The 14,831-nt window shown below is 41.1% G+C and overlaps 1 protein-coding gene and 1 long non-coding RNA gene across 9 annotated transcripts in view; one reads left to right on the forward strand and one right to left on the reverse strand.

Annotated features, from left to right (window-relative positions):
* LOC116066858 (cyclic AMP-responsive element-binding protein 5-like) overlaps positions 1–14,831 on the forward strand; it is a 16,779-nt gene continuing 1,948 nt past the window's right edge. For 2 of the 8 annotated variants that reach the window (XM_031323023.2, XM_031323016.2), the window contains exons 1-9: positions 776–1,217; positions 2,867–2,933; positions 3,397–3,490; positions 5,169–5,278; positions 5,787–6,016; positions 9,930–10,056; positions 10,345–10,416; positions 13,822–14,139; positions 14,236–14,502. In XM_031323023.2, the coding sequence (XP_031178883.1) occupies positions 1,186–1,217; positions 2,867–2,933; positions 3,397–3,490; positions 5,169–5,278; positions 5,787–6,016; positions 9,930–10,056; positions 10,345–10,416; positions 13,822–14,139; positions 14,236–14,502 (1,317 nt within the window). In that variant the 5' untranslated portion in view covers positions 776–1,185. The other 6 variants (XM_031323019.2, XM_031323021.2, XM_031323018.2 and 3 more) reach the window with 6 other exon arrangements.
* Positions 14,428–14,831, reverse strand: part of LOC116066860 — a 16,080-nt gene continuing 15,676 nt past the window's right edge. The window contains exon 3 of the long non-coding RNA XR_004109070.1: positions 14,428–14,515. This is a non-coding gene — a long non-coding RNA (uncharacterized LOC116066860). The remainder of the gene's footprint in view (positions 14,516–14,831) is intronic.

Genomic DNA, 14,831 nt, shown 5'->3' on the forward strand with positions numbered 1-14,831 from the left:
TTGGTTTGTCTGTCAGTCCCGGTGCCCCACCATGCCGCTGTCCTGTCCGTCCGTCCCCCTACGGGCCGGTGTTGTAACCCCGCCCCCCTCAATCCCTCTCTCCGTACGGGACCGCAATGATTTAGAAGTTCAGGAATCCCACGTGACGTCACCGGTGGGGTGATGTAATGCTTCTGTAAATAGAACGTATTGTAATCTCGCTCCAGTCCAACGTGGTTCCTCTCTTGGGCGCCGCTTGTCCCTCTCTACTTGTAGGTAAGCCTCCGCAATTTACTTCCATTCACAAAACTTTAAACTCAATAGCAAGCGCTCGCCTGACGCTGACACAGTGTGCTGAATGTATCTTTATACGTTAATCTTTTTTATTTTACTCCTACTGGAAAGTTAACGGGGGAAGTTGATTGGCTAGTTGTCCCGGTGAAGTCTCATCACCAGGCGGACGAGGTTGAGCGCGAGTGTCTATTTGGGGGGTGTGACAGCACTCTCCATACAGCTGTGGCGAGCTTGTTTATGAGTTAAACAGGTTGCTATACGGAGCGGTAGGAAAGGAAACACACCGGCATGTTCTTGAGACACAGACAGACACTGACCGCCCGGCTGCTGGACCATTTGCTGGTCAGAACCGCTGCCTAATTTGAGCCGAATGAGTTCCAAGCCGGCGCGACCGGTTCGATGCCGTTGACATTCATCCATCAAACATGGCAACCTTGAGACGTAGTAAGTAACTAAAGTTGACAATTTTTTTTTTAAAGCTGGACATAAGAATATTGTAGGCTAGATGATTCACAAGCACAGGCGGTTTTAAAAGTTGTGAGTGTATTATGTCATTCATCAAAAGAGAATAACAGAGGAGGAGGCGGGACAAACTGCTATGATTTAGTTTTCCCAAAAAAGATATTAAAAGAAAAATGTAACATTAATCCGTCTTAAGTTGGCAACATGTTGTCTTGTCTGTTGTTGGATTTATGTATTAAGTATGACGTCATTCCGCATTGATGCGCTCTGACAAAGGTTTTGCTAAAGATGTGCTGAGTCTGCTTATCTAGTACAAGTGCTGCTTTAGGAGAGAGAGATAGAGAGCGGGGTAACAACTGTTGGAAGATAATCATGATTATCATAAATATCTATCTATGTATTTATCTCTGAAATAGGGTATCATATTATGTAGCCCAATATCATTGCTCCATGAAAGGCTACACACTAAAGTGCCGTTTAAGGTAGGCTACATTTAAAAGCTGTAAAAGTATGAAAACCTTCCGTCTTTTTCAAATGGTTTTGTAAATGATCTATCTCTCTGTCTAGCTATGATTGTGATGTTGTGGACACTTGTTTGCTTGTTCCATGTTGTGATACACACACACACACACACACACACACACACACACACACACACACACACACACACACACACGATCACTCACACACCTATGAAGTCACCTCTACTTGCTGGGGTTGGAAAATGGGGGCTGAGGCAGGTTCAAACCTGTCAGAAGTAGGCCGACAGTGCAGCCCTCCCTCTGCCGCCTCCCTCATTCCTTCTCTCTTCCATTCATTGTGTCCTCCTCCTTCTCTCTTTCTCTCTCTCTCTCTCTCTCTCTCTCTCTCTCTCTCTCTCTCTCTCTCTCTCTCTCTCTTTCTCTCTCTCACTGCCACTTGCCCTTTCCATTCCTCTCTCCATCACCCTAATGCCACTCTCCAACCCCTTAAGCCTTCCCTCCACCCTACACACTTTCCATTTCTTATGGAAGCATGTACTTTTGCCCTCTCTCTCCTAGCTCCGCTCTTTAGCTCTCACTCTTTCCCATGACATCAGGACCCACTTTACTGTCTTCTCAGCGTATTATGCTCACGCAAACCCAAAGTTTGCTTGAGGGGAAAGTGTGTGTGTACCTGTGAAATAAGTGACACACACACTTCCCATCGCCACCATCCGCATCTTTAACATATCTCGATCACTAGGATGAAAAGTCAAGCAAGGGTCAACCCATTGACCTCTTGATAAGTGTGTGAATCTTGTTTGGTGACACACAGCTCAGAGGAATGCCTGAGGCCAGGGAGTTGAAAGCTTCTTCCTTTGCTCTCAGCGGAAAATGAGCGGTCATCAGAAGAAGCACTTCAAATAAGTCATAATTACCCCCCATGATTGGCTTAATATCTCCACTGAACAACTAAGTGGGTCAAGCCCGGGTTAGCGCTGCATGTGGGTTTATTGTTGTACTTTATTCTGTGTTTGTGTTGATATATGTATTCTATGATGACTTTATTATTATGCTATGCATGGCAAGCATGTATCCTTTCATCATGCTCGTATTATTAACTGATGCCCCAATGAAAGCTTAATGGCACCACACTTAGCACTTTGCTACATAATAACTATGAAAAGTAAAGATCCTGATGCCGTAAGGCTTTGATTCTCTTCTGGTGCTTACAGTACATGTTATTACTAGGCCTACTGTGTAATGAATAGTTAGGAAAAACACAAACAGGTTGTATTTATTATACAGCAGTACTTGTCCTAATAAAAATGACTACCTGCAGTATACAGCAGCAATACTGTTGCTCTCCCACTGGCACTAAAGGGATCATTTTCCTCGAGATGTCTCTGGGTAAAACATCCATCATCTGTGGCATCTACCTCATTACACACCGCCTCCACAATAAAGACGTGATAATAGAAGGATAACTGTATCATACAAGCTCAGTGTGTGATTTATCAGAGCACTCTCTTTCTTTCTCTCTCTCTATCTCTCTCTCTCTTTCTCTCTCACTCTCTCTCTCTGTAATTAAAAATATAAGTACAAGCTGCCTGCTGTAATGTGTGGACGCAGCAGGTTAATATGTTGTTCTTGCTTCTTCTGTTTTGTAGGCTTGTGTATGACATGAATGACAAACAGGACAGGCCTTATATGTGCGGCGCCCCGGGCTGCTCTCAGGTCTGTTGGATTCAGTATGTGTGTTACACCTGCACCACAGCTGTAAAGAAAATTATTTTTTTTTATTTTTATTTTTTTTAAATCATGATTGTATTGTTGGTGAAATAAAATACTTTACATATTGTAGAAAAGTCTTTATCATATGATTATTAATTGTGGATACAATGTATTTCCAGGCTGATAATAATAGGATAAGATTAAATATTTTATTTGTCACATGAAATGCAATGTGGCATGCAGTCAAGACTGTGCTGATAAAGGCTAGTGTGTAATAAGGAACTATAATAAGAGTAAAAAATTTAAATGATATAATAAATACATTATAAATATATTTTTCTTTCATTTATCATGTGTAGTGATAAATATTCTCAAATACTCCACTGACTTCAGAGCATTATGACTGACTTGTCATGCAGCTGCACCTATCTCTTCATATCTTTCTCACTCTGTCGGTGTGCTGCAGCGCTTCCAGTTAGAAGAGCATCTGCTCATCCACAGACACAAGCATGAGATGTCCCTCAAGTTCTCCTCCATCAAGACGGATACGGCTTTTACAGGTGAGAAAGCACAAAAGGAAAAAAAACATATTGCCTTCTATCCAACATCAACCAACCAGCTAATACAAAGTTTGTGTGTCCCCTTATCTCCCCATAACCATAAATAATCTTCCTCATTTATTCATTACTTGCTGTATGTCACTCAATTCAGATTCAGTTGTCTGCCTGCATGTGTGTGTGTGTGTGTGTGTGTGTGTGTGTGTGTGTGTGTGTGTGTGTGTGTGTGTGCTTGATGAAAAAAGAATGACACTACGTTATACAGTATGAAATCAGATAGCTCGATACAGGCTTCCTTCCCTCAGAAAGTCTGAGAGAACAGAGTTGCTCATGTTGCAACATGTACAGTATACTCCATCAGATTAGACCAAACATACTGATAACACCATCAGTGAAGACCAACTTTGATTCACACCCAGGGAGGAGTTGTGCAGGGGTCAGCACAACCCTTTTTTTGATATTGTGCTTTTTATTTCAATATTGGGAAAAGTAAGTGGGACAGGAGAGAATTTTGTTGGATAATTATGTAGATGCAAGGCAAGGCAAGGCAAGGCAAGGCAGCTTTAATTGTATAGCACATTTCAGCAACAAGGCAATTCAAAGTGCTTTACATAAAACGTGAAAGAGCAGTTAAAAACAGTTAAAAATATATAAACAGATATAATACAAAGAATAAAAGTTACAGTGCAGTATAAGAAATAAACAATTATTTAAAGAAAGGAGTTTGTTCCAGATATGTGGTGCATAAAAACTGATCGCTGATGTAACCAAATGCTTGTGGATACCTCTGTCTGTGTACTTTGACAATAACACTATATTTGTTTGCTGATTATTGAACAAATATGTACCAATATCAGATGGACAGTAGTGTATTTTATAACTACAACACTGCCTTACTGTTTAGCATTTATGCTTTAAAAATGCTGTTTAAAGAGCTGCTAACCCAAAGAGAATTTAATTATGGTATTTCGTGGGGAGATGTCCCATGATAGTCTAAATGCAGTTTTAGAAGTTTTTTGTAATTGCAAAAATAAGAATCAGGGGAAAAAGGGTGTGCACTGCATGCAACAACAAATTATTCTTACTCCACTGAGACATTAAATAAAACAGGTTTGGAGCTATAGGCAAAACAGACGTGTTTTTTTTTTTAAATATACTAATCCAGCTTTAATGTTGTATATGTAAAAGCCCCTACAAGGCAAAGCATGTTGAGTAGCTTCGCTACTATTTTTTTTTGAATGCACCACCACGATCCAGACTCATGGTCAGAACACGGTCATGTGACACTGTCTGTAACCATAGAAACAGCTGTCCATCTGGACATAAACATGAGCATGTCATCTAACCTCAGCAGACTTTTTCTCTGAGTCTCTCTCTCTCTCTTTCTGTCCTGCAGCCTGCCACACCTCCTGCAGGAAATCTCATGTCAAAAACAAAGAGCCCAACTGACCTTTGACCCCTGCATGTTTAGACTGCTCACAGAGAGTTATCACAGAGAGACACAGAGCACGGCTGAGAGGAGACTCGTTTCTCCTCTTGCCATTACAGCTTGGACTACAATCGAGTTAGGAAGCAGGAAGAGACTATTGTGTCAAAAGGGCTGCGATACATGAATGTCTACCAATTTCTTTAAACCTGTCTCACATTTTTTTCTGTGTTTATTTGTATGTAATGCTTCCAGACCAGACTCCAACGCCAACACGATTTTTGCAGAACTGTGAAGAGGTTGGTCTGTTCAAGGAGATAGAGGAAGAGTTTCTTCAAGCACAAGAAGAGGAAAAGAGCAAACAGGTACATTTTATACACAAATACAAACCAAAGTTAAGCAGCATTTTCAATCTTTTGGCTATCTCTGGCTGAGGTTAACCTAAAGACACAATGCTGACTTGTGCGGTATTGCCGATAGGTGTTTGCTTGTGAGGTCTGTCAGGTAAACGTTTTGAGTGACACTTGACTGTGAGGGAAATAAAAACAGTCAGAGCCAATTAGACTACTGCAGATATCTGACCTGCTGCGAGGAAAGACACACCAGGCGATCACATTCTCCCCTGTAAATTAAACAGCTAGACATCAAACACACAAGCACATGCAGACACACACACACACACACACACACACACACACACACACACACACACACATACACACACACACACACACACACACACACACACATGCCTAAACAAATGGATGCATGGATGGACACACATCTCAAAATCACCTCAGATCACATAATGGAAGTAGATACCGCAAGTTCAAAATGGTCCCAGCTGATTGTAGCTCTCACTTCTCCCAACAGACGCTTTCTCATAATGGGTCGTCCTGTATGAACCCGCAGCAGCTGAAATTGCAGCTCCAGCACCCTCATCCTCAGCCACCGCTGCACCATCCCCAGACCCATCCCCTGCAGCACCCTCAGTGTCATGGCGCCATGATGGGCCCCAGCTGCAGCCTGGCTGCCCAGCAAGCTCTGTCCTCGCTGTCCGGTTCAGTCATCACCCAGGCTTCTTCCACCCTCACACACTCAGGGTGAGTTTGGCTGCACACATGCACACCTAAAGGCACCCATACACACATACAGCACAGATTTTACTTCATCTATTCATCCATGCAGCAACATTTATTCTCCTTATCACGCACGCACACTCACAAACACACACACAAAACACACACACGCGCGCACACACACACACACACACACACACACATTTCATTTTAATGTTGCCTTTTCTCACTCTTTCTTTCTCTCCTTTACTCTGTCTCGCCCATTCCTGTTTTGGACTTATTATAACTCATTCTGTCTGGCACAGACTGGCATTTCCCCCTGCATAATTTATCACTGCACTAATTAACTGAGAGAAAGAAGGAAAAAAAAATCAAACATCAGTTTACTGAGAGAACAAAGTCATAGCAAAAGAGATGGAGAACGGCTGCACAACACCCACTCAAACCCACTGACACTACCCACACTGCCACCCAAATATTGCTTCTGTTATGTGTGTTAAGAATCAGAACCAGACTGGAGTCTCTCAGCGCCTATGCAGCTTCCATGGCTCCCTGGTTATCACCCAGTTTAACAGACAGATTAGAGGACTTCCTGTCTTTCATCTGACCAGCTCCCAACAGCTGCTTTCTCTCTTCTTGACATTTCAGCTTTGGATTTAGATGTATGTCATCTGAATATATCATTACAAACAGTGTACTGTGGGGTTTAATGAACAATGTCAAACCAATTTATTTTATTTTTTTATTTACTTGCAGCATGCTGCTTGATGTGAAAAAAATATCCTACCCACATCCAAACCATTCTACAAAATAGAATAAAACCAAAACAAAATGACGCTTGAATTGAATGCTTGAATTAACACTTCTACTTTATTCATTGCTGAAAATTCAACTGCAAACTTCAATTTTCACTGCCATCTTCTTTCCCTATTTGTAATTCAACTGCCACTTCAACTTCTTTCATTATTTTAACTGTATAAAATGCTTCAACTGCACATTCTCAGCTGCAAGGACATTTATCATTATTCATGTTATTATATATTACTTACTTACTTACTATTTTTATTGTTTTGTCTACTAGTCATAGTTATCATCTACTAAATTTAAATGGGTAGTTTCATTATTACATTTGTGACACTTTGGCAAATGTTTGTTGGACAATTTATGCCTTTATTGGGGAGTAGACAGTAGAAACAGAAAATAAGGGCAGACAGAGATGAAAAATTAGTTGCAATGAAGGTATCCAGCCGGACTCAGACGGGGGACATTGAGAATACATGGTCAGTGCCTTAAATCCCCAGCTCACCAGGATGCCTCACATTTGTAGCACTGTTCTTGAAGTGCTCGTATTATGCTCATTCTCAGGTTCATAATTGTATTTAGAGGTTATATCAGAATAGGTTTACATGGTTTAATTTAAAAAAAAGAAAAGAAACATATTTTGTTGTACTGCACATTGCTGCAGCTCCTCTTTTCACCCTGTGTGTTGAACTCTCTGTTTTAGCTACAGAGTGAGGCATCACTTCTGTTCCATCTTTGTTGGGAGTCGCACATGCGCAGTAGCTACTAGCCAGTCAGAAGCAGAGTATGAGGGCGTACCATGCTAGCAGCTAGGTGAACATTATAACGTGTGTTACAAAGTGACGTGCGTTTGTCACGGAAGTAAAGACTGGACTACAATAGAGCTGTTTGGAGCAGTTTGTGAACAGTGTTTTCTGTTGGAGATGATAAGTCCCTTTGGGGTGGACTTTGGGCTTTTTCACTTTGTAAACCTGTAACATGCACAAAAAAGATATATAACACAACACAATAAAGGAAAAGGGAAAGAGCCAAAAAGCATAATATGAGCACCTTAATACTTTTGGGCCTAAAGAGACATTTTAAAGCCTTCTCTCATCCCAACAACCAGTCTTACAAAATAAAAGCCTCTGCTTATTTACATATATACAAACAAAGCCTCTGTCACATCTCTGCAGTTGATCAGATGAATCAAGGTACCAAAAGTAAGTCAATGACATAATAAGCTCCAAACATCTGTCCAGGACCAGACAGGATAGGACAGTGGGGAGTGGTTATGGTACATAAATCAGTGCCAGCTGAATCCAGACAGCATGTTAGTCAGTGAAACCAGCTAAGTGTTGCAAAATGAACCATGGATCGTGTGTCTGATTGTTTCCCCTCATGTTTACGACCAGTTTCCATAGCGACCTGGTCTCTGAGTGTCTGGCTGTTGGCCCGGTAGAACTGTTGTGGTTACGTTTGGAAATGCTGTTTTGGTTTGTCTGTACTTTGTTGTATGCTATACGGGCCGCATACCCGAGATTCAGTGATGACATCATTGCCGATGACCTCAGCGCGGCCACGGAGGCCCACGCTGTCCGATTGGCTGAGAGCCAGAGTGGTTAGGTCAGCACATGGCACCCTGGGTCTCTACATCCCCCACTATCATCCCTGAGCTTCTCTCCTCCCTCTCAAGCTGTTATTGTTTTCCATAACTCTGTTTTCTTTCACTTTTTTCACATCATAATAGTTTCTGTCGTCGTTGCTTCACCTCAAATCTCTGTTTACACCTTTTTTTTTGCTCACATACAACAACATTTTGTTTTTGTTTTTCATTCTGCGGATGCTTTTGTCCATATTTTAAGTGTTGGTTCACCCAAAAACAAAAGGGAATATTTTCTCACTTAGGTACTTCTAGTGGTTTGTAGCTATGCAGATAATTTAGGTTTTATGGGCCCACATTTCCACCTCTGAGATTTCTTCCTCCACTCAGTGTTGCCAGATTTGACTAACACCAAATAGCCCAATGAGAACCTAAAACCCACCTTTCTTCTCCTCTTTTTTCTCCAGTAGGGTGTGATGACATTTTATTTTAAATAACACACACATACACGCAACATGGTCGCAAATAACCTGCATCTAGACATCAGTAAACACTTAACCTTAACCTATACGAGTACAAGAAGAAAAAATAAGCATTCAGTCCTAAAACATGCCTCATAAGACATATTCTGTTCTAATAGTATTGGTTTAAGAAAACTCAAAACCACCAAAGTTACAACAATGAGAAAATGAACAGATAAAAAGGCTTTTATCACATAGGTATGAATAAATAATAATTTGCATAGGAAGAAAAAAGCCAGATTCAAGTGCCCAAATGATACAAAATAAAACTATCACAAATTGCCCTAAACCATTTTTACTCACCCACTCACTCACATCAAATCAAATAAAAGTAGCCCAATTTGGAGGAAAACAGACAAATCTGGCAACACTGCTTCCACTTCAGTAGAGTGGAGGTAAATATAATTAAGATGTGGTGTTCATAGCATTGAAAAAATACATTTAAAAACGTTTAACTGGAAAAAACTCTTTCCAGAAACAGATGTCCTTATTATTATGGATAATCCACAGAACAATAGTCTTCATAGGGACAAATTGTTCTGCAGGAAGTCTTTCCAATAGAAACTGTTGACAATGAGGTCTGTGGATTACCCAGAGTAACTGTGACATTGTTCCTGAAAAGACACACAGCTTAAAATGTAATTTTCAATGTTTTGAGAGTCCCAAACAAAATTTAAATCACCGCCCTTGAGTTGGTGTGGAGGCAGAAATCTCCAAGATGGATATTTAAAAAAATGGTCACAAAACAGATCAGATAATTTAGTTCTAGTAGTTTTAAACCTAATCCTTCTTCTATTACCCCTTTGTTTCATGTCATCCATTTATCCATCCCTAGTTTCCACTTTGACCTTTTTTGACCATGTCCATCTATCCCAGCCTGACCTCCACCTGCCATTAAAGCTATAAATGTTTCAACTTGCACCTCTGTCTAAACTGGATTAGTGAAACTTTAGCTGTGGATAGCTCTCTGGCATGACTCGCCCCTCTCTCTCTCTCTCTCTCTCTCTCTCTCTCTCTCTGTGGCTCACCACAGGCCGGTTCCCGGGCCGCTGTCCTCCCTCCTTCACATGCGGAACAGACACAGACAACCGCTGCCAGCCTCTTTACCTGGCACCCTGCCAGACCCCGCCATGCAAGGGGCATCTGCCCAGCACATGCCCGTAAGTACAAGACTCACACACATACATCTGCATTCAGATAGGCATGCATTATGATTTATAGATGCAGGTATAGTGGCCCAAGTGGTCAAGAGTCGCCCCGAGTTAGAAATATTTATGGATGACAGAAAAATTCACTTCACTCTTGTGTATGAATTAATCAAAAGTGTCAAACTCCAAATGGATGTGACCTTGTGGAGAACTCTTTATACTTGAGGTTATGTATGTACTATAGCTTTTCCTTGTCATGGTTGAAAGGTTATTTTAGTGTCAATTTCTTTCCTTCTTCAGATAGAGAAGCAAATGCCGTGTATAATGGGTATTCCAGGTCCTGTACACAACCCCTCCTGTTCCTCGCCTCAGGTACTGACCAGTCAAATATTTTCTTACCGTTTCCTACTGATAATTACTTTCTCCTCTCGTAATAACGTTATGCTTCGTCAAAGACTTTCTGTATACTATATATGATAAGACTAAGTAGAGCTGGACCACTAGTGGCTTTTGGAAAACTGATACCAATGCCATTGTTTATGGACTAAAGCTGATAGTCATTTGTTAGTTGTTAATTATTCTCTTTCTGATGGAGATGGAGATGGAGATTCATACCAATCTCATATTTGTACGGGAAGTATGAAGCTACCACCAGCAGGTGGTTAGCTTATGTTAGCATAAAGACTGAAAACAGGGAGGAAACAGTTATCCTGGCTCTGTCCAAAGGTAACAAAGCCCACCTACCAGCACATCTAAGCTCACAAATGTACATGTTATATTTGATTTCCTTTATCTGTGCAAAATGTGAAAAAACTTTTACTAGGGGCTGGCCTATTTCTTGGCTGGGAGCAGTAACTTCCTGGAATCTCTGCCGATGGACTGGCAACTTAGAGCTTAGAGCTAAGAAATAATAAAACATTGAATTGTCGTTTTTTATATTTGAATGAATAAGATATAACATTCGAGCTTTAGATGTGCTGGTAGGCAAATTGTGTTATCTTTGGACAGAATCAACCTAGCTAGTTTCCCCATGTTTCCAGTCTTTGTGCTAAGCTAAGCTAACCGACAGCTGGCTGTAGTAGCTTCATATTTTCCCTATATTTAACTGACAAATATAAGAGTGGTACCAATCCTCTTAGCTACTTTTGCCACCAGAAAGTGAATAAGTGTTTTCCCAAAATGTCTAACTTGTCCTTTAACTTTTTATGATTTCACTTTTCTCATCTCTGTAATTAAAGCCACAAAAACACACATTCTGCCTTTGGCTCATTCCTTTCTAATCAGGATAGGAACCAGAGTTTAACTTTACACTTTAACACACACACACACACACACACACACACACACACACACACAGGTCTGCACCACAGGAAATCACAATCTACATGCTCTCCCTGGCTTTCTTGGTTGTTTTATTTTTCTTGTGTCAACATGCTCTCAATCTCTCCTCTTGTAAATTTTACATTTCCTCTTTATAGGTGCATGTAGTATCAATTGTTAAATATATGTGTGCTATCAAAAGCACCTTTAAAGGGAAAACTGTGAAATCGCCCTCCAGCCACACACACACACACACACACACACAGGTTATGACTTCATGTGCAGAGCTTGTATATAGAGTAGCAAATGAAAAGGGGTTTCAGTTTTCAGAGCTCCTCAGGTCGCAGGTTCAAATCTGAACCTCTCTTCTTTGAACACACACACACACACACACACACACACACACACACACACACACACACACATACACACACACACAATCACACACACTTCTTCTCCAGAGCAATTTTATTTTATTCTATTGTAATTTAGTCATGTCAGGTGTTGCATTTTGCATTTCCAAGGTGTGAAACAGGACTCTGCTTCTGTAAAACCACAGAAGGAGTATTAACATGCCTCCGTTGTACCGTAACTCCACACTCAGCTGAAGTGGAAAAGTAAACGTTTAACAAGTGGATCAGTGTTTCATGTACAGTTCTGTGTCTTCATTCACTGATCCCTCCAGACAGAAATATCAACGTGGTGTGTCATCCAGGCCAAGGAGACCTATGATGTAATCACAGGCCCCAGTGTCAGGGTGTTTCTATGTAGTAAACAGAGCTGAAATACTCGCGTCCCATCCTGTTCATTGGGTGTGCGGCTGTGCGGCTGTGCATGTGTGTTTGACTGTCAGCCTGGCAAAGCTGGCACAGACAGCTCGGTGACCTCATCCTTGGCACCCGCTAAATGTGCTCCTTTTTTTCGTAGTTGAATGGTTGAAGGGAAAAAAAATCTGCTTCTTCTCTTAAAGAAATGTTGTTTAACAGGGAACAGATAGCAATATTGCCAGTGAGGAGAGTGATGTCATGCTCTAAACATGACCTCTCTTTCTCTCCGTCTCCTCTGCTGAGTGCAGGAGAAAGGTGAGATGAAGTTTAATTTAGCTCTTACAGTCTGTTTAGTCAGATGATACGTGGGAATGATAAAGTGTGAAGGTATCAAGCTGCAGACTGCAGCATTTATTGGAACACATTATCCCTCCTTTTTACAGTTGTTTTCACGGTTGTGGATAATTAGGAGAAAAGGCGATGATGGGCTAAGTGGAAGATTGTGGCTGTGACCAGTTATAATTTTAATTTTGAGATATTTTTGCTACATAGAGGTATGATACTGTGGGCTACTAAGGCTTGTTTGACCTGAAAGAGCCTGTAGGTAAGGTAGCTAAGTTGCTGGTACCAATTTAGCCAGTGTTGGGGGTCAAACACACACCACACAGTATGAGAGAGACGGAAAATGTTTATGTATACCCACAAAGCAATATAGTGTTTAGTGTCACACATATCAACTCAAACATGGTTTAAAACCCTGTGGGGAGCAGTAGTAGGCAGTATTTAAACATACTGTATTTGAAATATGTGTTTATTTTGTAATTTGTATTTCATATCAAGATAGTAAAATCTTGAAAAGGGGTTTTTAGTTTTCTCAATTTACCCTATTTATAGGGGAAATGTATATGTATTAATGTGCTGCATTTTACAACCTATACTTTAATAAAATACTAAGAAATCAAATATGTAAAATATTCCTGTACAATCTCACCCAGGGGACTTCTAAAAGGACTGGTTGTCTCCAGACAATTGGTTAGCTTTTTTTCTTAGTTTACTGAATATAGCCAGACATGTTGTGAATAATTTGATATGTTGTTAGAGATATGTTGCAAATCAAATTATTAGTTAACAACAAACTCAGCCTCAGTTGGGACACCCCTGATGTAAAGGGGGTCTCTATCCAGTCAGCAGGGGTTCAGGTGTCATGTTGAGGCCCAGTTGAATTCAAGTTGTCTTAAATTCATTGATACACAAAAGACTTTGAATTATTTTTTGTTTAGCAGCTAAATTTCACTTGCTATATATAATAGTCAAGAACCCGCTCCTAGCCCCCAGCATCACTGGGAGCTTTCTTGGCCCTACATGTCCCAGCGTCCAATCATCTTCCTCTTATACCAGGTTCACTGGCCTTTGAGATATTCGAGAGTTGTAATTGGTTGTCTGTGACATTCCTAAAGGCCATTATAAACTCTGAATTAATGTGCAGTTTAAATGAGAGGATGTGCAAATATACAAGTTGTAATTTATACATACTGAGGCTCCGCTGTGTTTTTTTTTTAAAGAAATGACATATACAGCTCTTTGTCTCTGTGGGTTGATTTTTAGCTGGTATTTATTGTTTTATGCAACTTTAAATGCGTTGAACAGTGCATCACATGCATACTTATGTATTTATTTCATCTCCTCTCAGAGATCCAAACAGGCGCTGGGCCATCATTTCCAACAGCACCCCCCAGCAATGGTCGCCATCAACAACCCTGTGACATCCATGGGTCACATGATGGAGATGATGTCACAGCGTCATCAGGCACCTCCACTACAACACCACCATCATCCCCATCATCCACAGCTTCCAACTCAGCCCCTCGCCTTTCAACAGCGATGCCATGCTCCACCTCCGCAGCATCTGGGCAGCCCCCACAGCCACCTTGCTCAGGCTCACCAAGCACCCCCTCCCCAGCTGCACCAGGGTTCGCCCCCTGCACCTCCCCTGTCTGTTCCAGCACAGGTGCAGATGCTTTATATTTATGATATGCCTGACATATTTCTGCAGTCAGGCACAGTTAGGTAACTTTGAAAATGTTTTTTTTTTGTTGGTTTGCAGTTATCACCAGTTGCACAGCAGATGCAGCCCTCCCATCTATCCCACTCCCAGCATGCAATGCAGGCAAGTGATAGCTGCAGCAGTGGAGGAGGGGGAGGCGGCAACCGCCGCAGGAGGACAGCAGAGCAGGACCCTGACGAGCGCAGGCAGAAGTTTCTGGAGCGTAACCGGGCCGCAGCCACCCGCTGCCGACAGAAGAGGAAAGTGTGGGTGTCATCGCTGGAGAAGAAAGCTGAAGAGTTGACACATACAAACCTGCAGCTACAGGTGGGACACGCATCTGTACACACACAAGTAGATAGATAGATAGATAGATAGATAGATAGATAGATAGATAGATAGATAGATAGATAGATAGATAGATAGATTTTTATTGATCCCAAAAATGGGAAATTACAGTGTTACAGCAGCAAAATATCAGACACACAGTACACATACAGAATATACATGAAATAATAAATAGGATACAATACAAGAACAAATATTTAAATTATATACAAGTTGGGAATAAAAATGTGCAACTACTTAAATAGTATTAATAAAGATGTAAGTAAACCTATTGTGCTAGTTGCACTTAGTGCAGTTATGATGTATAT

The sequence above is a fragment of the Sander lucioperca genome, chromosome 16, assembly GCF_008315115.2.
Source record: "Sander lucioperca isolate FBNREF2018 chromosome 16, SLUC_FBN_1.2, whole genome shotgun sequence".
NCBI classification, from domain to species: domain Eukaryota; kingdom Metazoa; phylum Chordata; class Actinopteri; order Perciformes; family Percidae; genus Sander; species Sander lucioperca.